The 24,191-nt window shown below is 62.2% G+C and overlaps 5 protein-coding genes across 7 annotated transcripts in view; 2 read left to right on the top strand and 3 right to left on the bottom strand.

Annotated features, from left to right (window-relative positions):
* Nucleotides 1–144: 144 nt before the first annotated feature.
* On the top strand, nucleotides 145–8,039 carry PDZD7 (PDZ domain containing 7). 2 transcript variants are annotated; one of them, XM_033065963.1, is made up of 17 exons: nucleotides 145–232; nucleotides 869–1,276; nucleotides 1,462–1,602; nucleotides 1,993–2,167; nucleotides 2,491–2,667; nucleotides 2,898–3,045; nucleotides 3,271–3,331; nucleotides 3,768–4,193; nucleotides 4,672–4,875; nucleotides 5,062–5,103; nucleotides 5,292–5,449; nucleotides 5,638–5,729; nucleotides 5,875–5,966; nucleotides 6,063–6,134; nucleotides 6,523–7,017; nucleotides 7,304–7,404; nucleotides 7,531–8,039. In XM_033065963.1, the coding sequence occupies exons 2-17, from the start codon at nucleotides 1,084–1,086 to the stop codon at nucleotides 7,678–7,680; spliced, it is 2,727 nt and encodes a 908-aa protein (XP_032921854.1). In that variant the 5' UTR covers nucleotides 145–232; nucleotides 869–1,083; the 3' UTR covers nucleotides 7,681–8,039. The 2 variants fall into 2 exon arrangements, with proteins under 2 accessions (XP_032921854.1, XP_032921855.1); XM_033065964.1 differs by lacking the exon at nucleotides 5,062–5,103.
* Nucleotides 7,927–14,393, bottom strand: LZTS2 (leucine zipper tumor suppressor 2). Its single transcript, XM_033065965.1, has 6 exons — nucleotides 14,377–14,393; nucleotides 12,762–12,830; nucleotides 11,278–11,718; nucleotides 10,406–10,921; nucleotides 9,608–9,877; nucleotides 7,927–9,518 (listed from the first exon to the last, which is right to left on the bottom strand). The coding sequence occupies exons 3-6, from the start codon at nucleotides 11,677–11,679 to the stop codon at nucleotides 8,841–8,843; spliced, it is 1,866 nt and encodes a 621-aa protein (XP_032921856.1). The 5' UTR covers nucleotides 11,680–11,718; nucleotides 12,762–12,830; nucleotides 14,377–14,393; the 3' UTR covers nucleotides 7,927–8,840.
* A 1,066-nt stretch (nucleotides 14,394–15,459) lies between these two features.
* On the bottom strand, nucleotides 15,460–20,393 carry TWNK (twinkle mtDNA helicase). Its single transcript, XM_033066728.1, has 5 exons — nucleotides 19,133–20,393; nucleotides 18,372–18,612; nucleotides 17,640–17,747; nucleotides 17,170–17,311; nucleotides 15,460–16,600 (listed from the first exon to the last, which is right to left on the bottom strand). The coding sequence occupies exons 1-5, from the start codon at nucleotides 20,391–20,393 to the stop codon at nucleotides 16,346–16,348; spliced, it is 2,007 nt and encodes a 668-aa protein (XP_032922619.1). The 3' UTR covers nucleotides 15,460–16,345.
* A 180-nt stretch (nucleotides 20,394–20,573) lies between these two features.
* MRPL43 (mitochondrial ribosomal protein L43) lies at nucleotides 20,574–21,593 on the top strand. The gene is made up of 3 exons (XM_033066358.2): nucleotides 20,574–20,740; nucleotides 21,071–21,183; nucleotides 21,362–21,593. Exons 1-3 carry the CDS (start codon nucleotides 20,610–20,612, stop codon nucleotides 21,574–21,576), a joined length of 459 nt encoding a protein of 152 aa, XP_032922249.1. The 5' UTR covers nucleotides 20,574–20,609; the 3' UTR covers nucleotides 21,577–21,593.
* A 50-nt stretch (nucleotides 21,594–21,643) lies between these two features.
* Nucleotides 21,644–24,191, bottom strand: part of SEMA4G (semaphorin 4G) — a 29,293-nt gene continuing 26,745 nt past the window's right edge. For both annotated transcript variants that reach the window (XM_033066357.2, XM_033066356.2), the window contains exons 16-17: nucleotides 22,532–24,121; nucleotides 21,644–22,448 (exon numbers count right to left, since the gene is read on the bottom strand). In XM_033066357.2, coding sequence (XP_032922248.1) covers nucleotides 23,265–24,121 — 857 coding nt within the window. In that variant the 3' untranslated portion in view covers nucleotides 21,644–22,448; nucleotides 22,532–23,264. The remainder of the gene's footprint in view (nucleotides 22,449–22,531; nucleotides 24,122–24,191) is intronic.

Genomic DNA, 24,191 nt, shown 5'->3' with positions numbered 1-24,191 from the left:
CGGACCCCCTCGCGGGGGACACCCACGGGACTGACCCCCCTCCCCCGCCAGCTGCAAGGCCAGCCCCGGCCGCTCTCGATTGACAGCTCCCGTTCCCGATGGCCTCTCCGGTCCCACGGGGAAAGCCAATCCCCGCGGCCGGGCGGGCAGGAGGCGGTGCTGCCCCCCGGCGTCGCCTTCCCCCCCGCGTTGCTGCCAGGTGTCTCTTTCGCAGGTGGCACCATGGGGACAGGTGAGGAGGGCACGGGGCGGGGGGGAGGGAGGGACGGCGGCAGGGGGTCCCGTGCGCCCCTTCGGAGAGGGGGCATCCGCGTCTGATGCTGGCGGGGGGTAATGGGTGGGCACTGTGGGGGGCTGGCGGCGGCGGGGATACCGGCGTGTCCCCGGAGCCGGGGCCATCACTTATTTATTGAGGTCAGGCTGGGGCGAGCGGGGAATGAAGTGGGGGGGGCACCGTGGTGGCGTTTCACCCACGCCTGGAAAATCCCCGCGGGAACTGCCTTGGGGACCGGCGCACCCATCTCCAGCCGCATGGCATTAGGAATTCGGAGGGGCTCCAGGGACGATGGGGAATGGCCAAAAAGATCAGGTCCTGCTCTCTAGCATAAATCTAATGTCCCCGTATCCCCTCTCTGGAGCCTTTCCGGATTTACTCTGTTAGGTAAAGCCCCTTTGCATCCCCTTCCGGATTTACGCTGCCAGGGATAGCTCTTTTTCACCCCAGCGTCCATACCCCAGGGCAGGGCAGCCTGTGCCCACACCTCCATGGTAGTACCCAGGAGCTATGTGACAGTTTGATCCTTGGGACACTATAGGACGGGAAGAGATCAGACTGGAGAGGGGGTCACAAAGCTCCTTATCCCTCCAGGCTGTTCTGCTGCGCCTGGGACCTGTCTTGCCAGTGGCGAGTACCCAGGCCAGCTGCTCCCAGGATTGCACTGCTGAAAAAGAGCGGTGCCCAAGCCCGGGCATGTGCTGCTGGACTATGCCATGTCCCCTGCTGGCTGACGGGCAGCCCTGGCCCTGTGAGGACGCAGCCAGCCCTGAGCCAGACGCCGGGACACCGGAGTGCCCAGCACCACCATGGCCCAGGACTGGGACACAGTGCTGTCGGGGATGACGACAGGCAGCCGGTCACTGAGCTCCAGCAGCGAAGCCAGCCTGGCTCCCCGCTACCTCCTCAGCAAGCAGAGCCGCCTGCTCAATGGGACCACCCGGAGCACCCGTGCCTCCTCCCCCATGGGCCGTGTCATCCTCATCAATGCTCCCATCGAAGGTGTGTGGTGTGTCCCAGCCCTCTGCCCACCCCCGTGGCCAGGAGGGCCCCAGTGTCTGAATTCCCTGGGTCTAGGAGCAGAGAGGGCTGCCCTGGGCCTGGAGGTGTTCCCAGCAAGAGAGACAGCCCTTGCCATTGCTCACATGCAGCGTGTGTGTGATTTATTTGCTCCTTTGTCCCCACAGCCAGCAGCAACGAGAGTGATGTCATCAATGCCATCACAGTAGAGAAGAGTGTGGATGGCAAACTGGGCTTCAGCGTCCGTGGCGGCTCCGAGCATGGGTTGGGCATCTTTGTCAGCAAAGTGGAGGAGGGGAGCACTGCTGGTAAGAGGGTCAGGGTGAGGGACACCAGTGAAGGTAGGCACATGCCAGCAAGATCCTCTCGAGGAGCTCCCAGTGACATGGGATCACAGCGACAATGCCATCCTTCATGGTGGAAGGGCAGCATTTGCTCCCTGCTGCCTTTGGCCGTGAGATTTGCAGGCTTCCCAAAGTGCAGGGCGGGACACAGGAGTAGACAGCCCTGTGCCAATGACTCTGAGCTCCATCTCCAAGCCACAGGAAGGTGACAAGCCATTCAGTACAATTGTCAGGCACCCCTGCCTCTGTTCCCGAGGGGTTCAGATCAGGTTGAGGAGGCGTTGAGGGAGGGGATGTCAAACAAGGGCATCAGCACCAGGTCAGGTGCCCAGATGAGCTGTGTGTCCCTTGTAGAGCAGGCCGGGCTGTGTGTTGGTGACAAGATCACAGAGGTGAACAGTGTGAGTCTGGAGAATATCACGATGAGCAGCGCTGTCAAGGTCCTCACCGGCAACAACCGCCTCCGCATGGTGGTCCGGCGGATGGGCCGTGTGCCAGGAATCAAGTTCTCCAAGGAGAAGACAGCGTGGTGAGCAGGGCATCTCCCATGGCAGCACCCCAAAACCCAACCCCATGCAGGGTGTGCTGGGGGAGGTTGGTGAGGGATTCTGGGCAACAGGGAGGATCCCTGGGGGCCCCCCAGGGTGGAGTGGCATCAGAAATCCCTGGCAAAGGTGGGGAGAAACCAGGGTGGCATATAGGATGGGATAGGAAGGTCTGGAGCAGGTAGGGTAGGTGCAAACCCCATCCTAAACATCCCCCATCCCCCCATCACTCTCCTCGAATGGGGGCTGCCAATGGTCCCATCCCGCTGGAGGACAAGAGCCAAATCCCTGTGTACCCATGCTCCAGGGTGGATGTGGTGAACAGGCGCCTGGTAGTAGAGAAAAGTGGCTCGACACCATCGGAGAGTGGCTCCGAGGATGGGCTGCGGCGCATCGTCCACCTCTACACCACCTCCGATGATTACTGCCTGGGCTTCAACATCCGCGGTGGCAGAGAGTTCGGCCTCGGCATCTATGTCTCCAAGTACGGTTCCCCCGGGGCATGAAGGGGTGGTGACACCCCAGCCTCTGCTGTGCCCATGCTGGGGCTCACACCCTCCTCTCTGGCTGAGCACCCCCACTCTCAGAAGACTGTGGTCATTACCACCGTGGGTGCTGAGCCAAATGGAGATGTGGGGCAGGAGCAGAACTCCTGCAGGGAGTTCCAAGCCCTCTCCAAGGGCTTTGTCCCATCCTGTCCCCCTACTTCCCTAGGGTGGACCCTGGAGGGCTGGCAGAGCAAAACGGCATTCGGGTGGGAGACCAAGTCCTTGCAGCCAATGGAGTCAAGTTTGAAGACATAAGCCATAGCAAGGCAGTGGAGGTGCTCAAGGGGCAGACCCACATCATGCTAACAATCAAGGTACCCACACCCTGCCCCATGGACCCTCAAATGAGGCAGGGCTGCCATGTCCCTTCACTGGCACCGCCCCTGCTCAGCCCAGTGCCAGGGGCTGGTGCAGCTGCTGGCTGGTTGGGTTTCAGGCAGGTGGGAGGGGGGGATGCATTATTCATGGTTGGCACCAGATCGAGTTCGCCAGGGCAGCCAGCACTCACTGACCCCCTTGTCCTCTCCCCCTGTGCCTAGGAGACAGGCCGGTTCCCTGCCTACAAGGAGTTGGTGGCTGAATACTGCTGGCTCAGTCGCTGTAAGGGCAGTGCCGTGCGGGTACTGGCAGGGGTGCTGGGCACTGGAGGGGTGCTGGGCTGGGGCACGGGGGGGCTGGGACTCCCATGCGTGTGCTGTCTGACCACTGTAGGGAGGGAGAAGGTCTGCATGCCATGGGGTCCCAAGGCCTTGGAGGGAGCAGGGAGCTCCCTGTTCCACTGTTAGCATACCCATATGCCTGATGGACTTGCAAGGTCCCACTTGAAAGAGCCCCCTGCCATGGCCAGCAGCCTTGTGGTCTCTGTGAACCCACCGCATCCTACATGACCACTTTCTTGGAGAGGATGTGATGATCCCTATGTAATGGCCAGCAGTCCAGTGGTCCCCATGGCTTTGTGGGTTCCCCACATATGCTGTCTTTGGGGGGGATATGGAGCTCTAGCTGGCTCACAGTGTGTCCTTGCTGTGCCTTGCAGTGACCAACGGGCAGCTGCAACAGCTGGCTCAGACTTCAGAAACCAGCTCCTCCATCTCCTCCTACTCCTCGGGACCAGCACCAGGGGCAGTGAATGGGCTGGGGACAGCTGCCCCAGTGTCCCCAGCCCGCACTGTGGATGTGGCCATCTCCACGGAGGATGGGCCACGGCGGGGCTGGGTGCGGGAACGTGCCGAGCGGGCCATGCAGACCGAGCCAGCCACCGAGGGGCTGCCAGAGACACGGCGCACAGTGCGGCCCCCCGAGCTGCTACGGGACACGGCCATCCGGGGCCAGGGCACCCGCGAGACCCCTGGCACCCACCCACGCCGGACCTTCACCCACTCACCCAAGACAGCGCTTCTGCTGGCGCTGAGCCGGCCGCGGCAGCCCATTACACGCTCCCAGAGTGACCTCACTGTCGCCGGTAGGCACTGGAGCAAAGCCCCACACATGGGACTCAACCTTGGATGAAGTCTCCTTCCAACTCTATATGCCCTGGGAGTCCCACAGCTCAGGCCCTGCCCCATGTAGAGGCCTGTCCCCCACTCAAGCATCCTTTATTCCCTGGCACACATAGATACCTGGCCCCCATTCCTGGGCTTCTTATAGCAAATATCTTGGTCCCTACCCTGGCACCCTACGGCCCATATAGCCTCCTGGCCACTGGTCCTGGGTATCCTATAACCCCACATAGACCCAACTCTGTCCCTGGGGCTTGCCAGACACCCCAAAGCCCAGCCCCGTGGCCCCTGGTGATCCACTGTACCCCACAGAAGGACTCTTTTCCAGTCAGTGTCTCCCAGTAGCCCCTCCAATCCCCCAAAGTTCCCTGCCCCCAGACAAGATTTGGGGTGGCATTCCTTCACCTCTACACACCAACACCCTCGTCTCTCTGTCCACAGAGGAGAAGCGGAAGAAGGAGAAGCCAGAGGGACAAGGGGCACGAGGGGCTCCCCCAGGATTGCACCGCTCCAAGACCCTTGTCAACCTCTTTTTCAAGGGGGGCCGTGCCACCAGCCAGAGCTGGGCCCCCCCCAGCCAGGAGGCCCCTGGCTCTGATCGCCGGGCACGCACCAAGTCCCCAGGGCGCTCTGACGGGGACAGAGGTATCAGCCTGGGTGACAGGGCACAGAGGGACTCGGCCTGGGACTGTTCCCCCTTCTCTGGGCCTGTTGTGGTATCCCTGGCATGAAGGGGGCAGAGGGAGGGGTTCCCCAAGCATGCAGTTTTGACAGTGGGCGGTGATGCTGCTGTCTGCCCCGGGCACTCACCCCTCTCCATCTCCCTTGCAGTAGGCGCTGTGCAGAAGTTTGTCATCCGGAGCTTGAAGCGGGGTAACGGAGGTGCCCGTGTGCCTGGGGGGGTGTGGGGCAGGCTCTGCATGCACCTGGCCCTGCGCTGTTTGTGTCTGTCCCGCTCTGGTGTGGAGTGAGCTGCTGGGGTAGGGAGGATGGGGAACTCTGTGGGCTGGCTGGGGCAGTCCTTGCCCCGCTGGCCACCCCTCCTTGTTGTGCCTCCCCAGAGAAAAGCCGGCGTGCCAGCATCCTGGGCCCCATGGGTATCGCCACCCTGCAGCCCAACAGCAGCGACCCTGAGGCCCGGCTCCCACACATCCAGGACACTGCTGCACGTCTCCTCAGCCCCGATGAGGTGACAGCCGTGCTCCGCCACTGCTCCCGGGTATGCACTGAAGGCAGGGTGCAGGCAGAGCACAGACAGGGCAGCGCTGCCATGCTGGGCTCATCCCTGGAAAGCTCCTGCATCCTAGGGGCATGGTGAGCACTCTGTGCCCATGCTTGACTCTGGGATGTAAACCAAGAAATGGCTGAGGGGGCATCGATCCACTGATCCCCCTCCTGTGCCCACAGTACCTGCATGAGGGCAGCGTGGAGGATTTGGTGCGGCCACTGCTGGCCATCCTGGACCGGCCCGAGAAGGTCCTGCTGCTGCGGGACGTGAGGCAAGTGCTGCTAGGAAATATCTGGGAACTCCAGTATTACCCATCCTGGTGTGATTGAAGTGGAGCCTCACACGTGCTCCTCAGCCCTGATCACACTCCACCTCAGAGACTGCTACAACCTGCCCCCACCTTTTTGCCTTGGCAGGAGTGTGGTGGCCGCCACAGACCTGGGCAGGTTTGACAGCATGGTGATGCCCCTGGAGCTGGAAGCCTTTGATGCCCTGAAGAGCCGCTCAGGTAGATCCCAGCCCCCCAGGGACCTTTACTGGAGGCAGGTAGTGGTCAAGGGTGGGTGCAGCTCAGGAGGTGACTGGGAGTTCTCCCTGGCTGCAGTGCGCTCACCTGCCCTCCGCCCGGCCCACCATGACGTCCCCCCCAAGAGACACCTCATCACACCAGTGCCTGGTAAGTGCCACCTGTAGGGTGTGCCTGGACACCTGGCTGCCCAGTGGGGATAGGGTGGAGGGAGTTTTGGAGAGGAGAAAGGGAGCTGGGATACCTGAATGCCAGGGCTCCCAGGGAAGAAGGCATCTGGTATACCTGGGTATTGGGAAGACTGGGAGCAGCACAATCTGTGGATCTTGGGTGCTGGGGTTCTTGGGGAGGAGGACATGGAGAGACATGGCTTGCAGAGAACTGGGCTGTCTAGGGGTGCCTAGATGAGGAAGATCTGGAGCCCTAGGTGGCAAAGGACCCTGGGCTTTGGGGTGCTCGTGGGAGGCTGGCATGGCAGGGGTCACAAGGAGCAGGGTTGTGGGTCCCTAGAGAGATCTCTGAGCCCCTCTCATTGCAGACTATCGGGGCGGATTCCTGCTGAAGCCAGCAGGGACCCCAGAGCTGGAGGAAGCTGGGGAGCAGCAGGCGAGCCCAGCCCGTCCAAGAGCCTCCCCCAGCCCCCGCCGGCCTCACCCCCGCACCTACACCCCACTCCCTGACGTGCCAGTGGATGCCTATGCCTCTGCCAGCCGGCCCCCACCCACCCTTGGCCCTCGGCCCCCCAACTGGCTGCTGGCTGAGCCCCCCCCTGGAAAGGGGCACGGGCACTCTCGCAGCCCCCGGGCCACCTGGCGCAAGGAACCCCCCAGGACAGCGCCCAACAGAGAAGCCGAAATGCTGGGGAAGCCCCAGCGGGCATGGCCTCCTCTTGCCCCTCTCTTTGGGGGGCCAGGGGGTGAGGCAAGGGCTGGGGCAGCCACCAATGGCCCTGAAGATGCTGGCAGGGAGGAAGAGGAGGAGGAAGAGTATCATCTGCTCACCGTCACCCTCTCCAAGCTGAAGCACTCACTGGGTGGGTGACACATGGGGCTGGCATATGGGTGGGGTGAGGACCCTTCTGGCACCAGCATCAGTGGGATGGGTGGCATCCCCTGGTTAAGGGGCAAATCCCAGAGCATTCCTCCAAAATAAGAATGGGGGTAAAGAGCTGTCCCTGCTCCAGCCCCTCAGTCTCTCTAGGACCTGCAAAAATAGGGCAAGACAGAGATGGAGCTCCCCAGGGAAAGGTGGTGCCATGCTTAGAAGTGGGTGGGGGTCCCAGCCTACCCAGGTGTGAGGGTCTCGTGGCTCCCTTGCAGGGATCAGCATCTCTGGTGGTATTGAGTCAAGGGCACAGCCAGTGGTGAAGATTGAGAAGATCTTCCCTGGTGGAGCTGCCTTCCTCAGTGGCATCCTCAAGGTACGGGGGTCTCAGCACATGCCAGGCGGTGGGTGGATATCCTCTGGTGCTAGTGGCTTGCTGGCAGTACCCTGGCAGCCCAAAAGCAGCTGCACTTTACCTTTGGCCTTCCCTTCTGGGACCCAGGCCGGGCAGGAGCTGGTGTCGGTGGACGGGGAGAGCCTGCAGAATGTCACGCACCAGAGGGCTGTGGACATCATCCGCCAGGCCTACCGTAATAAAGCCAAGGAGCCCATGGAGCTGGTGGTGCGGGCGCCTGGACCACCACCAGAGTGATGCTGCACCCCCTATTCGAGGAGCCACGCTGTGTTCCAGAGGAGCCAGATGGCTCATTCCTGCGCCGAGATGTGGCTGGTCTCAGTGCAGCCAGAGGGTGTGAGGGCTGGACCTGCCCCCAAGGCATGGAGCAGCTGCCCACTGCAGGACCCAAGGGAGGGCAGCACTGGCAACACAGGGGAATGACAGGTGGTCTCTGACCCTGCTCTGGACACGCAGAGTCCTGAAAAAAACACAGCCAGGGGCTTGTTTTTAATCGCTGTTTCTGGGTGGTACATTGATGAGCCAGGCTCTGGGAACGAGACATGACTGAAATAAAGTACAAAAATCCCCCCCTGGAGCCAGGGGTGACCAAGCCACAGCTGGGCACAGCCAGACTTTTCCTTTGGTTTGACTCCCCTCTTGGTGCCCGTCAGGGCCCCCCACCTCTGCCCATCCCCGGGGGTGTTCCCAGGGTGTCCCAAGCTGGCACATGGAGCACCACGCCCCTCTCCCCTGGCAGGATGGGTATCACAGAGGCATGGGCTTTTTTGGGGGGGAAACAGAGGGATGCTGGGGGCAAGAGCATGGGAAAGGCACTGAGGGCAAACTGCCCTGTGGCAAGGGGGCACAGACTGGTGAGGTGTGAGCTAGGAGAGGGTGATATGTTTTGGTAGGTCCTATAAAAATAGAGTTATTTAAAATGGCACAGAAACAAATTCCCTGACAAACACACAAAGGGGCATAAGGGAGGCTGGCATGGGCAGAGACAGGGTGCACACCAAGTGACTGGGTGACAGTGCCAGCAGGGATGAGAGGGAGGGGACAAGTCAGCCCTCCCCCTGCCCAAGGTGACCCTGGCTGAAGCTAGTGCGGCTAATCCCCAGGAGCTAAGAGGATCAGCAGAAACCAGTTCCGGGCGGCCCTAAGGCCAGGACTCAGCACCCACCTGACCCCACATCTCATAGGCACCCCTCACTGTGGGCACCGATACACCCTCGCCCCAAGACCTCAATGCTGGGGAGAGGGCAGCACCTGTGGTCTCCCCTGCCCCTTCACAGTGGCAGCAGTTTGCAGAGCTGGAGGAGAGCAGGGGCTCCTCACCGCCCCACAGGTCCCAAAATCACAGGGGCTAGAAGCCCCTTCAGCCCTCCAAGCATGGGGCAAGGGCAGGCAGCATCTCAGATCTCGGTGGCTGTTATCTCCTCAAAGGGCGGGTCAGGTGGGTCACAGGGCTCGGGCAGGGGGTCCTCGCCCTGAAGCCGGAGCTGCTGGAGCCGCTGCTCGAGCCGCCGGTTGCGCCGGTACATCTGGATGTAGCTGTATTGCAGCTGCTTCTGGTAGCGGATAACCCGCTCCTTCTCGCCCTGCCACGTGCCGCGTTCCTGCTCGAAGGCATCCCGCTGCTCCTGCCCACGCCGCCGCTCCAGGGCCACCTCTGCACGCAGCCGCTCCAGCTGCCGCCGCAGCCCCACGCTGCCCCGGGACTCCTCGCTGCCTGAGGAGCATCCTTCACCAGGTGGGGGGCAACCTTCACCAGTGCCTGGTGGGCATCGCCCGCGGGCAGCTTCCCGCAGCCCCACCACCTCCTGCTCGAGCCGGCCGGCTTTGGCGCGGAAGAGGTCGGCCTCGCTCTTGCGGCGCTGCAGTTCATTGGCACAGACCTCCAGCTCCAGTGCCTTGAGGCGGGCGGCCTCCTGCAGCCCCTGCGCCCGCCGCTCGCCCGCCTGCAGCTGCGCCCGTGCCTCCCGCAGCTGAGCCCGCAGCCCCAGCAGCTCGGCGCCCCGCTGCGCCAGCTCTGCCTGTGCTTCCTTCAGCTGCTGCTTCAGCAGAGAGATCTCCCCTGACTTCTGGCACACCTGTGGGGACAATGGGTTCAGGTGTCAGCCAGGAGCCCCCAGCCACAGCCTGCACTCCCTGACATGGCTGGCACAGCTGGGTGACTCACCTCCCACTTGGTTTCCTCCAGCCGGGGTGCCAACTCAGTGCGCTCCCGCTGGAAGGAGGCACAGCGACGCTCTAGCAGTTCACGCTCCTGCAGCAGCTGGGTCAAGTCCTCCTGCAGCTGTTTCTTCTCCTGCTGCAGCTGCAGCACCTGGAGCTGCAGGACCTGCTGTCCCCGATGTGCTGCATGGGCTGCCTGCCGCGCCTGGGCTGCACAGCGCTGCCGCAGCCCCTCCAGCTCCTGCTCACACCGACGCTGCTTCTCCTCAAACACCTGGGCCAGGGGATGCACAAGTGCTGGGAGGGCAGCACAGCACCCTCCCACTTGACCTGCCATCTCCAAGATTGGTATCATGAGGAGGGGGCAGCACATCTCCCCCAGATGGAGGAAGGATCCAGGAAGAGTGCAATGTGGTGGTACACACCTCCTTGTGCTCACCTATTCTTCTGCATGATGGACCCCCCATGTTAGCACCCCCAGAGCCTATAGGGCTCCTCCAGCTCCATCATAAGCAGGGAGAAGTGACAGGTCCCAGGCTCATTCAAAAAAGGGCACCCAAGATAAGGCACCTCACTCTGTACAACTGGTGCCATGGGCCATACAGGGCTCCCCCATGGACTACACAGGACCACCCAACTGGTGGGAAAAACCCACATACCCAGACCTACAAGAAAAAGTATCCCCCTGCAAAGGTCTGTAACAGGTCCCCAAAGTGAGTCCCTACTCCCAACCAGGGGGTATGTCCACACTTGTCTCCAGGGAGGGAGACAGGTACAGGACATGCAGACACCAGGGACATACCTGGCAGATGGCCACCTCATTTTCATCCAGGCTGTCACGCAGGAGCCGCAGCTCGGCCTCCCTCTCCCGCAGCTTGTCCTCCAGCTCCCGCACCAGCATGGCCTCCTCGCCAGGCAGCGGAGAGCGCCCGCAGGAGCCACTCTCTGAGGAGGGCCGGCCCCGGCCACTCAGCGAGCCTGTGCTCTTGCTGGAGGATGAGCGCCCGCTGTCCGAGTTGGAGGGGCGGCAGCTCCCCAGAGGGTCGAGGGGGCCATGAGGAGTGGTCGGCAGGGCACCCACCTCTGGGTGCTGGCTGCAGCCCGTGCTGTAGGTGGGCAGGCTGGAGAGGGAGTTGCGCCCCGAGTCCGAGAGGGTGCTGGCACGGCAGCTCAGAGAGCCAGGCTTCTCAGCACCCAGCAAGTGGGTGAGGTTCACCTGGCTCTCTGAGAGCCCCAGGCGTGTGCCTGGCTGGGCATTCCGAAGCTTGGATACCACTGGCTTGAAGGCCATGGGGCGGATCAGGGTCTTCTCCACGTTCTGCCAGGAAAAGAGGGGAGAGTGAGGGGTTGGGGAGGACCCATTAGCCCCAAGGGCTGCCAAGGAATGCTACAGTGGGTGCCCCTACACCTGATGCCTTCACACCCCAAAGGAAACAGAGGCCAGTCACCACCCACTTCATCACCTTTCCACGGATGTCCAGGTGAGCTCTCCAAACACCCTTGGCATGATGGAGGGGACATTAAGGGCATAGGGATTGCCACTTCCCCAGGGACACCAGAAGTGTGGCCATATGACACCATTTTACACATCTGAGCCAACAGTCGCAGTGTGGCACAGGGTGTAAAATCAAGACTGCATCACACACCCACCCACCCTGCTGCTGCCCCCCCCACCTCTTCCAGCTTGCCAGAGACAGGTACAAGCTTGGGGGGTGGCCCCCGAAGGTGATCACTTGGTGCTTGGTCATCACGGAGATCATCTGAGTCACTACAGGGGCTGGCAGGAGAGGAGGCATCAAGCCAGTCGCCACAGAAGCCCCCATTGGCGTAGGAGTGGGTGACACCGGGTACAGATACACGGGGCTCCTCAGGAGTGGCCCGGAGCAGCCCCTCCTGCTTGCAGAAGGAGGCAGTGGAGGGGTCTCCATCACTTGCACAGTCGTGGCGAGGCCGGACAGGCAGGAGGCTGCCCACACTGCCCATGGTGGCAGGGGGTGAGCAGGTGGTGGTGCGGAGCTGTGTGGCCCCCTCAGCAACAGCCTCAAGGGGCACAGGCAGCGTCTGCACGATGGCCATGGCGGGGCGGCCCCCGGCAGGCAGGGGCACGTGGGCAGCCTGCAGGCAAGGGAAACAGGGCATTAGAAAGCCATGGATGCTGACAAGTGCCCCACCATCCACCCAGATGGGCACAGGTACATCCCCAGGTCCCCCAGTCACCATATCCAATCTTATAGGTGAAGGTTGACCCAAGGGCAGAAGGAGATGCCAAATGAACCATAACAAAACCAGGATTAGTTGGAGGGAGTAGTACTAGCAACCCCCAAGCTGGCCTCAGCACCCTAGTGGAGCAGCCTGGGGCTGCCAGGGGCTATGGGGTGCTGGTGGCATCGTAGGGCAGTGGCGATGCAGTCCTCCTGCCTCATACCATGCCCTGGCGTGACCCTACCACGGGAAGCGTGCCAGGACTGGAGGCGAATCCCGAGAGGCCTGCAGAGAGCTGGCTCACAGGCAGCCTGCCCGCCTGTCTGCCCCATGGGCACCTACCAGTGCTGCCTAACAGAGAACAGGGGACAGCCCCATACACCAGGGTCAGCCACCTCCTCTGCCCCACAGCCCCCAGTTCTCAGCAGTAACCCCACAGAGCCTGCTTTCCATTTCAAACCATCCACAGTGGGGCACAGGGTTCCCTGCAGAGGGTCACCAAGGGGGAAGCTGCCAGGTGGGCACCAGGCTCTCTCCCGGCCCCAACACACGGAGGCTTGTTCCGGCCCCCTCCAGCTGGGGGGGCTCTGCCGGTCTGTGCCGTGACTCCCCCTGCCCCAACCCACGCCATACGCCCGCGTGACGGGAGCCGGCCGACGGGCCGGATCCATCCCCTGCTGCCTCATCGCATCTCGCACATGGCTGCGGCTGGCACAGGGCGCGGGCGGGGGGGCGGCGCTGCCCGCACGGTCTCGCCCGCCGAGCTGTCACCTGAAATCAATCCGCCTGCCAGAGCCCGGGGAGGGGCGAGCAGGGGAGAGATGCCGGCGAGCCAACCCCCCCGCCACCGTCACCCCCACCGGCACGTGCCATCCCCAGGCACCGTGACCTCACACCGCGCTCCTGATACCCTTGGGTGGGCAGGTGGGGGACCCCCCCTCAACAGCTCCGCTCACCTCGCCAGCCGCTGCCCATCCGTCCGGTCCTCTCGAGCCCCTTCACCTTGAACAGGGCTCCGCCGGCCCCTGAAGCGGGGAGGAGGAAGAGGAGGGGGTCAGGGGGCTGAACGGCGGCAGGGTCCCCCGTGCTCCCCGCTGCCCCCTTCCCTCCAGGCCCCCTAGCCGGCAGGGCCAAGGCAGGTGGTGCCAGCGTGGCACGGAGGGTGGCAGGGGAGCCCGGCGGCGGGTGCGCTGCTCCGGGCACCCAGGGTGGGCTGCGGTCACCCCGGGAAGTGTGGTGGGGACAAGAGCCCGCCACTGGGGACCTGCTGCTGCCAGAGGAACAGGAATCAGGGACCAGGAACACCAAAGGGATATCTAATGGCCCCCCAGCCCAGCAGCCAAGACACAGTACCCCACCCCCGCGAAACTACCCCAGGATGTGCAGGTCAAGGGGACGAACAGTCCTGGGGACAGCGGGTCCCTGCACAGCCTGGAGGGGACACGGTCACTGCGGGGACCCCGCCAGGCAGGCGGTGGGAACAGACTCCATCTTCTCCCTCCCCCCAGCCCCCGGCCTGCCGAGAGTGTCCCACCGCCGCCCGCGGAGGGAGGGAGTGCCCAGTCCGGCCTCCAGCCACCCAGTAAAACCAGTCACCCACTGGGGTGGCGTCACCTCCAGCCACTCCGGCCGGAACACAGCGTTGCCGGATCGCACTGTTCCGACCCCTAAATGGCAAGGGAACACTAGGTCCCTGCTCGACCAGACCCCCACCCTGAGCTGCTGTGGGGATTCCGGGCCGCCGGGGACCCCCGTGCCCCCACGCAGGGGGCATCGCAGGGCCAGCCCGGGGCAGGGGGAATTAGGGTCAGCCGCCGTCCCACCCCACACACCCAGCACATGCGGGACGGACACCATCCGTGCCCGGCTGTGCCCCTCTCCAGGCCCCCAGCATCCTGAGGTTCCCCCGATGATGCTGCCCCTCTTGCCCCCCAACGCCCCCCGCCCTCTCACCCCCCTTCCGCTGCCCCACTGAGCCCCAGAGCGCCAAGTCTGTCCCACGGTGCTTCCACCCACCCCAACCCCACAGCACCCTGAACTGCCACACGGTGCCCGTGGGCCCCACTGCCCTACAGCTCCCCCACACTGCCCTGAACCATCCCCAAAGTTCCCCATGACACCCCTAAAATGCTTCATGGCGCTCCTGGGCCTCTGCTGCACTACAACGCCCCTAAAGTGCTCCCAAACCACTCCCAAAGTGCTCCAAAACACTCCCAAAGTGCCCCACAGCACGCTTAGGCCTGCACTGCCCCATAGCTCGCCCCTGAAGCACCCCTAAAGTGCCCCGCGACCCCCTCAACTACCCCATTGAGCCCCTGGGCCTCTGCATTCGCAGGACCGTCCCGAAGTGCCCCCGAAACATCCCCAAAGCACCGCACGGAGCTCCAGGGCCGCCGCTGCCCCCCCAACCCCCGGACCCCCACAAATCGGCCCCAGGGGGCCCGGCCCCACAACACCCCAAGCACCGGCAGCTCCCCAGGAGCACCCTGCCGCCCAACTCCCCGGAGCGCCCCCGCGCCCCGCCGGGCCCGCGGGACCCCCGGGCGCCCCCGGCCCGGCCCCCGCACTCACCGCGGCCCCGCCGCCGCCTCCCGCTCCGCGCCGCGCCCCGGCCCCGCCCCGAGCACGCCCCGCCCCTCACAGCCACGCCCCCTGCGGCTCCGCCCCCGCGCTAGGCCACGCCCCCGCGGGCAGGGGCCGGGACGCGGGGGGCACGGGGGTGGGGGGGGGCACGAGTGGTCGTGGGGCACCCCCCCTCCGGTGCGCTCCCAGTCACGGCCGTTCCGGGGGATTCCCGGAGCTCACCCTCTTCTCTCCCCCAGCCAAGCTCCCCACCTCCCCTCCCTCTGCACCCCCAAAGTATCCCCAAGCCTCTTGGGGTGAAAAACTCTCTACATTACGCCCCCTCCGCAATTATTTGGTGAGCCCAGCACTCTGTTTCGGGCCCTGGGGGTCTCTGCCCCGTTGACAGCACCCTCTGGCCTTTAGTGGAGACCCAAACTGTGGGCAAAAGGAGAATAAAAGAAACCTTCAAGAAACCACCTGTCCCCCAGGGTCTGGGATCAGCCAAGATCCCCCCGCAGGCCACAGGCTCAGCTTCTTCACCCCCTCTGGGGCCCACGGAGGGGTTGGTGGGGGATGGGGCCCTGGGCTATCCCACCGCCTTACTTCCAGTTTTTACAGCCCCATGACAGCACCTCACCTGAACTGGACTGGGTCAAACGGAAGCCAGTGAGATGGAGGGGACCCTTGGGCTGAGGGGGGAAACTCACTGCCTCACCCACACCACCATGTGAACTCTGACCCAACTTCACTCCCCCCTGCCTTACCTCTGCTTCCCCACGACCCTCCTCTGTCACCACCCCTGTCCTACCTGTGGGTGCTCACACCTGCACTGACAGCACCCAAGAGTGCTCTCCAGGTGAGCTGGTGCACCCCGGAAACCCGGGGCTGGGTGTGTAACCACCTGCCTCGCCTGGGCCCTCATTATGGCTCAGGTTAAAACTATTCCCAGCATGGAGGTTGGTAATAATCTGGTGTGCCAGGGCTCAGGCAGGATGCTCAGTGCAGCAGGGACATCGTCAGAGGGCCACCTCCTCCCTGGCCAGGGTACCTTCCCCACACCCAGGGTACTCCAGTCACAGAGACAGAAAAGGCACTCGTATTTATGCTTTAATAAAACTAGAAAGGAAAAAATCAAAGGGATTAGATCAAGATCCAGCCATGGACACTCCCTACCATGGCAAGGACTAGTCAGGTCACAGTATTTGCTGCCCCCAGCCCTGAGGGCAGGGGGGATGGCAGCCCCACCAAGCCCAGCAGAGCAAGGCAGGACTGTTCCCCACATGGTTTTATTGCTGGTGATGTCCCCCCCAGAGAAAGGGGCTTGGGAGACCCTTCAGCAAAGAGGGCCAGGTCAGGTGCCAGCTGAGAGAGTAGAACCAGCGAGTTCCATTAACACCTGCTCCCACCCCAGAACATGAGCCACCCACAATCTCCCACACTTTCCTTTCACATCTTTCCCTTGCTGGCTCCATCCCATGCAAGATTGAGCCCACAAGACCTTATTTGTGACAGGGGCTTTCTACTATGTGTCCCTCTGCATGATTGCCCCACACAATCTCTCCCACTTAGTGAAGCTCAGGATTTCAACTCCGTTTTAGACACAATTTAACGACCTGCCCCAGGTCTAGAGATACCCAAGTCCTCGACCAGCAGATCATCCCCACCCTCATCCAGCTTACTCTGCCTCCACTCCCCCCATGCTCCCAGCACTCAGCACCAACACGGAGTAGCCAGTGCTTGTCAAAGCACCTTCCCCAGCCACTCTTTGCTACAATGAGACCACTCCTCCTCTCATGGTTGCTCCCCATCTCAGAGACACTGTGCTGGTGGTCAAGAGGTTTGTTCATGCAGGAGAAAGGGCCACAGAGGTGCATGGCAGATGCTCCCAGGGAAGAGGAGCTGGCGTATTCCAGCTTTGGGCTGCCAGAACACATCTCTATTCCTCCAGACAAACTGAGGAAGAGATCTGCTGGGCTCATGGCTTCTTGGAGGCTCCTGAGCCTCCCTCCACGATTTTGTTGGCTATAATCTCTTTCTCCTCCTTCATCTTCTTCAGCCTGACCTTGCTTTTGGAAGATGAGAAGGAGAGCGAGGCCTTGCTGAACTCCAGTGGGAAGATACCCACGTCCCCATCAAAGCGATTCTTGGACACCTGCAGGTAGCGCTTCCCTGGCCCTGTCACCAGCTTACGGTCCTGCAGGATGAGGACATTGTCGGCCTCCTGGCTGGCCTGGGGAGAAGAAAACATGTTCAGGAGAGTGCTAGGAATGCTGCCAGAGTGACAGCCTCAGAGATGCTCATGAACACTTGCCCAGCTCCTTTAAACTCTATTACAGGGCACTCCAGGCCACAGCAACTCCAGCATTTCCCCAATACCAACCCCTTGTGTTCCCCCGGAATATCCAGTGACACACCAGGTACATCCTGCACCACAGCCCACCCTGGGGAAATGGGATCATGAGAGGGTTGGGCACAGAGAGCACCTCCTGCCCACTCCTGCTGGGCTGGTCACCATCACAGAAGAGACCCAAAGATTCAGAGAGCCCATCCCCACACCCTCCCTACCTCCCACTTTAATTATCTCCTACTACATTCCACTCAGTCAGTATTAATTAACTGCACCTAAAGCCCCAACAGAACTTTAGTTGACAATGGGTTTGCTCTCTGCCTGCATCAGGACTCTGGGAGACATCCCACACCTTTTAAGGCCCCAGTGATGATCCAGGATGCTGATGGCAGCTCCTTCCTGGGAACACACAGTGCCCAAGGGACAGGAAGAGCCACCATGGCCCAGCTCACCTTGGCAGAGCCGAAGATGGAGGCTGTCTGCAGCTCCTTCTCATCGTCCTCCTTGCGAGGATGGATGATCAGGGTGATGTGGCACGTGTTGTCTGTGGCAAACTTGCGGAAGGCACCAACGATGTAGTCCTGGGCAGCAAGCCTGCCACAGCAGCAAGAATGGGGTCAGAGGCTGGCATTGCTCAGTGGCAGGGGGCAGCGAGGTGCTGATCTCCACAGCAGAAACCACCCAGGAATGTGAGGCAAACAAACCCACACAGGAAGAGGGATGTGGTAAGGCAGGGATGGCTGGTAACCTGCTCACCCCTTTCCCACTAGGGCACTAGTTGTCCTTTAATGAAACAGGGTGGCCAGACAGGAGTAGAGGTAACCCCCTGTGTGGGTCCCCAGTCACTGGCATGACACCTGACAGGGACAGCTCCAGCCATGAAGGTGGCAGAGAAAGGAAGGGTCAGACTGGAGAAGGGTACCTGTCCACAGAGATGTGCTCGTGTCCCATCATGAACTGGAGATTGTCGACGACCACGTGGGTGATGTCGTACATGTAGACTGCGTGCTGCATGGTGTCAATCACTGTCCTGAGCAGGGAGATCAGGATCAGCCCCAGCAATTAGTGGAGATAGGAATGGGGAGCTGAGCCAGGGAAAGAGCTGGAAGGTAGCAGGCTGGGTCCTGGTGGGACCTGGGCACATCCCACCTCTGCATCTCCCCCACTGTATAGCAGCCCCATCCCCCAAGTAAAGGTAATTGGGATCAGAAGGACCCAGCTGCTGCCCACACAGTCCCATTGCCCTGCAATGCCCCCAGCCCACAGGGATCCTCGGGGCATATAGAGATGCATGCAGGTGTCACAGTGCCTGGTGAATAAAAGGAGCTGCAGGTGCCTGTTCTCCCTCTTCAGCCAACAACAGCACTGCAGGTAAGCAAGGTGTGAGGGGACATGTCCTGTCATGGGCACAGGCTGGCTTCAGAGCAGCACAGGGTCAAGTCCCCTCCTTCAACCCCACCCCAGAGAGTGTCTGTGAGAGTCTCCGTGACAGGAGGAACACAGTCCCCACACACCAACCCTGGGACTTGAAACCCACATCTCCTGCCAACCCCAAAACTGACTCACTGCGGGGGAAGAGCCCAAGCTCCCCAAGGCCCTGCAGCACATGCCGTGAGGGGTAAATGCCACTGGGAATGGAGGTGCAGGACCATACTTGATGTTCTGCTGGCCATGGAAGGTCATGAAGTAGAGCGGGAGCTCCTCGAAGCGATCAGCCCACTCATCATACAGTTCTAGCTGGTCCTCCAAGCGCCGGCCAGCAAACTGTGTCAGCATGATTTTGGCCAGGCGGACGTTGTTGATCTCAAAGCTGCCCCACAGCGTGGACACACCCTGCATGCACAGGTCCAGTGCATACTCACTGATAAATGTGGTCTTCCCACTGCCCGTTGGACCTGGTACAAGGACAACAACAGGAGAATTAGCTGGGGGAGATGACCTGACCCATCCTGATCGTGTTGGGGGGTTGTTTAGAGTGGGAAGCACGAGGGAGCAGGGGAAGAGAAACCCATCTGCAAAACTCACACCATAAACAAACTTCTTGTGCCACACTACACACCTGGGTGCTTGGGCATGGCCTTCCACAGCTTATGGGGCCCCACAGGTCCCTGTGAAGGGCTGGGCAGCCAGTGGGGTGAGCACAGGGAGAGGTCAGGGTAGCAGGTGGGAGCAGGGGTAAGGGACAGCCCAGGACTTCCTACACTGCCCCAGGCAGGGAGTCCTTCACCACATTGGCATGCACGGTCCCACCGAACCGAGGAATGCACCCCAGCCTCACACACCCGCAAGACAGGCTCAGCGAAAGCCCTGAGCAGAAAGAGACCTGGAAGACTCATGTGAAGCACCACTCCCAGGAGGGTGAAGCCACCAAAGATCCATCTGCTCACCCTGTCCACCAGTCATTGTGCCCATTACCTGTGAAGATGGTGAGCTCCCCTCTGCGGTGCCCTTTGAGGAGCTTGTTGAGCTCAGGGAAACGTGTCCACTTGACGCCAGACACCTGGTCAGTGTTGACCAGCTCCCCGAACACCTCCTCGCGCAGCTGCCGGAAGGAGACGATGGATTTGTGGCTGGCAAGCAGGGCAGAACGCAGGATTTTGGTGACGTTCAGGCCCTGGTTCAGAGCCTCCAAGGGCCGGGGGTGCAGGTTGCCAGGGCGCACCAGAGAGCAGCGCTTGAGGCTCAGCTTGCGAGCGAAGAGCTTGGCAGCCTCCCAGGAGCGCAAGTCCTCGCCGAGCCACAGCGTGATGCGCTTGAACCGCTCCAGGTAGGGGAGAAGGGTGGGAGGCAGGCAGCTCGCCCCCCGTGGCAGGGCCACGCTGGCCACTCCTGCAGCTTGGTGCAGGGCCAGGGCATCCAGCTCCCACCCAGTTAAGACCAGCTCTGTGTCTCGGCGGCCAATCAGGGACAGCCCAAAAAGATTGCGATAGGAATCGAAACGGGGCAAAGTCTCTTCCACATAAGTTATCGTGCCCCCCTTTTTCTCCACCCTTACGAGCTTCAGGCCCCTCAGGGTAGCATCTTGAGGGCTGAACCAGGGGAAAACAAGAGACCTGGCAGTCCTCAGATAACGCACACCGAAGCGTTTCAAGGTGGCATCTGACACCTGGGAGATACCAAACAAAGCCTTGGTCTCCTTGGTCTCTTTCTCATCCAGCAGCTCCCAGAGCGGCAGAGCCCGTTCCCAGATGCAGCGGGCATCCTCGCGAGCCTGTCGCATTTCCTCCTCCATCTCCTCTGAGCTGGCAGGGGGGATAGGGGTAATGCCACGGTGCCGCATTTCCACGTTAGCCTGGAAGTCCTGCCAGGTGCCCTCGGCCAGGGTGGCTGTGCACAGGAAGCTGCCCGTGGTTTTGTCAATGAAAAGCGTGAACGGGGCATTGGCGGACAGCAGCTGGTCCCCGCGCTCGCCGGTGAAGAGGCTGGGGGTGTGCAGGCAGCTGTACCCATCGTGGAAGGGGATGTCCTGCGCCCGCAGGTACTGCCGGATCTCGGTGATGGAGACGGAGGGCGCGGGCCCGTCGGGGGAGGGCAGCACGTCCTTCTTGTAGCGCCGCTGGCCGAGGCGGCCCGGCGGCCCGGGGCTCAGCGAGGCTCCCTTGCTCCTGGCCCCCCCGCACAGCAGCGGCAGGAGGCGGCAGGTGGTTCTGCTGGGCCGCAGGGGCACCAGCGCCATCCTGACCGCCCTGGCACCCTCCCGCGCCGCCGCCGCTCCGCATGGGCGGCTGCAGCGCGGCCCCCGGCCCCGCGGAGCCGCTCAGGCCGCAGCCCCCACGTGGGTCCGCACGGACACCGCCATTGCCCGTCCCGCTCCCGCGCGTCACTTCCCGGCGGGGCCGGGGTGCCCGGCCCGCCCCTCCCGCCGCTTCCGGCTCCGGGTGAGCGCGGAGCCATGACGGGCCGCGGGTCCCCCAGCCGGTTCCTGACCGCCGTGCTGCACAACGGCGTGGGCCGGTACGTGCGGCAGCTCCAGCGCCTACAGCTCCTCTTCAGCCCCACCGCGGCCGACGCCCGCGGCGCCAGGTACGGCCGGAGGCACCGCCCGACTGCGGGGATGGGGCGGGGGGAGCCTGGTGACCCCTTAACCGGCAGGACGGGTCTTCCCCTGGGCCTGTCAGCGTGGGGAAGGGACAGTGCTACTGCCCCTGATCACACGGCAGCGGGGTGGGACCCCCAGCCTCCTGCGGGACGGGGCAGGAGCTGGAAGGCGGCACCGGGAGCATCACCCCAAATTCTGCGCTGTGACCCCTCCCGTGGGCCCGGCACGGGCGGACGGCGACCCTAGTCTGGCGGCTAAGGCGATTCGTCCCTTCTCTGGCCCGGCTGGGGCTGAGGGTCCCGTCTGGTCCGCAGGCAGTTCGTGGAGGAGGCGGCACAAGACTTCGCCCGGCAGCACCCCGATGTCGTCCTCTACGTGAGCCCCCACAAGGGCCCGGGCCCGGCCCCGGTGCTGCGGGCCGAGTACTGTGAGTGCTGGGGGTTTGGGGAGGGGACGGGAGCCTCCCTGCCCTGCCCCGGCTCTGTACCATCTCCTCTGTACCACCTCTGCCCGGCGCAGACGGTGCCGGGGGAGCTGCTGTGGGAGGGGGGAGCAGCAGGGTGGGGGGATCCCGGCCTGGGCCTGACCCCCTCGCTCTGCTGCAGTGAACGGGACGGTGCGGGAGGAGCTCATCGCCAGCAAGACAAGTGAGGAGATCGTGCAGCTGGCCACCAAGCTGGCCAACCAGTCCGGCCTGGACATCATCCGCATCCGCAAGCCCTTCCACACCGACAACCCCAGTATCCAGGGCCAGTGGCATCCCCTCACTAACAAACCCTCCATACTCACCGTCCAGGGCCCACGCCTGCAGCCCCAATAAAGCCTCCCGCACCCCCACGTCTCTGCCTCTATTGCTCCTGCCTTTAGAGGGACACTGCTACACCATGTACAGACAGAGCCATTTTTATTGCTGGGGGAAATGTGGAGCTGTGCATGAAAAGTGCCAGACACAGAGTGATGCCCCTTCTTCGAGGGTTGTGGGTGGTCGTTCGGGGTGGCTCACACCCCCTTCTTGCAGCAAAAACAAGGACTGGGGTAGGGTGGCAGAGTGTGCAACTCTTGCCTTTTCCTGCTAAGCCTCATTCTCCTGGAATAGGAGGCTTGACTGTAGCTCATGAGGGACCCTGGGGGTTTTCACCCCTCTCCTGTTTCCCCTGCAGGACTGAGCCCTTGACAACATCCTGATCGTGGAGATACATGGGATCGTGCAAGGAACATGGGAGAGAACATGGACCCCCACAGGTCTGTCTCTCTCCAGCTTCTCCAGTGTCACCACACTGTCCCTGGAGCATGATATGCTTTTGTCACCCCCATCTCTCAGGTTCCCCCAGGAGGTGGCAGAAGCAGAAACAGTTGGGAGGATTTAGGGACCATGGTTACTCCTGGAAAGTGCCATGAAGAGAAGGCTCCAGAGGGAGGCAGGCCCTTGTCCAAGGTTCTTCTTCCTCACTGTATGAGGACATTTGCCTGCCCACACATTTTCCCACGGGTGACAGGGCTGTGCCTGAACCCCAGTTCACCAACGGCACTGCACAGGAAGACAGAAACACGTTGTGCTTGAAGCCACAGGGGCACTGCAGACATCAGGGGCATGTGGACGGTCCACTGGTCCCTTGTCACACTGTAGGGCACAGTGGTGGCTGCCAGTCCTGCTGCCAGTGCATCTTGCTGCCTGCTGCTGCATCCAATGCCCTGGAGAAAGGGAGCAGAGCCCTGTCAGGGTTGGAGGTCTTGGGGGGTACATCCACCCTAGGGCACCCAGCCCAGTATTTCACCTGTGGCCTCTTCGAGTGGGCACATGTCCCTTCACCAGCTGCTCCAGGGTATTCAGGACATCAGCTCCTCGCCCTATCTCTTGTCCCTCGCCAAACCATCCTCTCCCAGAGAGGAAACCCTGGAGGGCAGACATGGTACAGTGGTCAGGTCTGGAAGCCTCCAAGACCACCCCTCACAAACGTGAGATGTGTCCAGGGCCCCTCTCCTGCCTGAGAGCTGGCAGCTGGAAGAAAACCTACCAGCACTACATCAGAAGGGATCCTGTGGCCTGTGAGAGTCACAGGCACAGTATGTCAGCCCTCAGCCCTTCTCCGTGCTCTTCACCCACCTCTCAGCAGCTATCCAGCTCCTGCGTATCAAGGGACGCCCAGCAGGGCTGGCCAAGTCCACACATCCACAACAGCGTCTCTCACGCCTGGATGAACAGACAAAAACTCCCCATGGTGTCCACCTTCAGCCAGGTGCCAGCTCCTGTCTCCAGCTCGTGGCCACCGTCAGTGAGTTTTTATACATAAATATAGCTGAAAATTTAAATAAACACCGTCCTTTTTTTTCTGTACTGCAGGTCTCAAAAGTGTGTGAAAAGCAAAAGAAATGGCCGAGCCTGGGCCTGGCCCAGCTCTGCCATCATGGAGGTAGTTTTGTCTGAGTCTTGTAACACTGCTGGCAAAGGGTGGGAGAAGGGGCTGGAGGGGAGGAGGGTCCCACTGACAGGACCCCCCTCCCCAGCCCCTACACGGAGCTCTCGTCCAGCTTTTCCACCAGTTGCGTGTGTTTCCGCTTCTCCAGAATTTTGCTGAGCTCCTCGGTGAAGGATGCATTGTAGAGTGGGGAGGTCAGTGGCTCCTCCTGCTGCTGCAGCAACATGTAGCTGTTGCCGTTCATCTTGCGGAGGACATTGGGCAGAGCTCCCACACCATTGGTGAGCTCAGCTGGCAGAGGGGGTGGCAGTGGGGGCACAGCAACCGGCAGCTCCTTGACTGGAGAGGTGACTGCTGTGGGTGCCTCGCCAGGGATGATCCGCAGGCAGCCATCAGGGTAGGTGAGCTCTTCCTCCTCCTCCTCCCGGGGGCCCTTGCGCAGGCAGTTGGCCGAGACAGTCTGCAGCTCCACGCTGGCTGGCCGTGGCTCCCCTAGCACGTACTTGCCCTTGCGCTTCTCCAGGCAGGACATGTACAGGAGGATGGTGCTGAGCACGGTGCAGAGCACCACCAAGGTGACGATGGCAGAAATGTAAGCCACCTTCATGTCGTTGGTCGCCTGGCTGGCAGCATGGGGCGATGGGGCAACTGTAGGGCCGCGGGGCAGCTCGGGCAGCACGGTGAGGCTGTAGGTAGCCAGCAGTGTCCGGAGCCCCTGCTCCTCCCCGTAGCAGCGGTACTCGCCGCTGTGCTGGGGCAGTGTGTTTGTCACCAGCAGCCCATCCACCCCCACACGCAGCCGGTCCTGCCCCGTGCCCAGCACTTCGCTGCCGTTCAGCAGCCACACGGCTCGGGCCAGGTTGGAGCGCTGGTCGCAGGGCAACAGCACATCATCCCCCTGCAGCACTGTCCGGTTCTTCCAGGGCAGAGAGCCTGTGGGGACACGCACTGCCTTACACCTCTCCCAGCCATTCTAAAGGATGCTGGGCACCAGCATCCCTGTGGTTCTGAGGGGCAG

Source organism: Catharus ustulatus, chromosome 8 (assembly GCF_009819885.2).
Source record: "Catharus ustulatus isolate bCatUst1 chromosome 8, bCatUst1.pri.v2, whole genome shotgun sequence".
Classification (NCBI taxonomy): domain Eukaryota; kingdom Metazoa; phylum Chordata; class Aves; order Passeriformes; family Turdidae; genus Catharus; species Catharus ustulatus.
The sequence above is the reverse complement of the archived record's forward strand: the minus strand, read 5'-3'. Positions and strand labels throughout refer to the sequence as shown.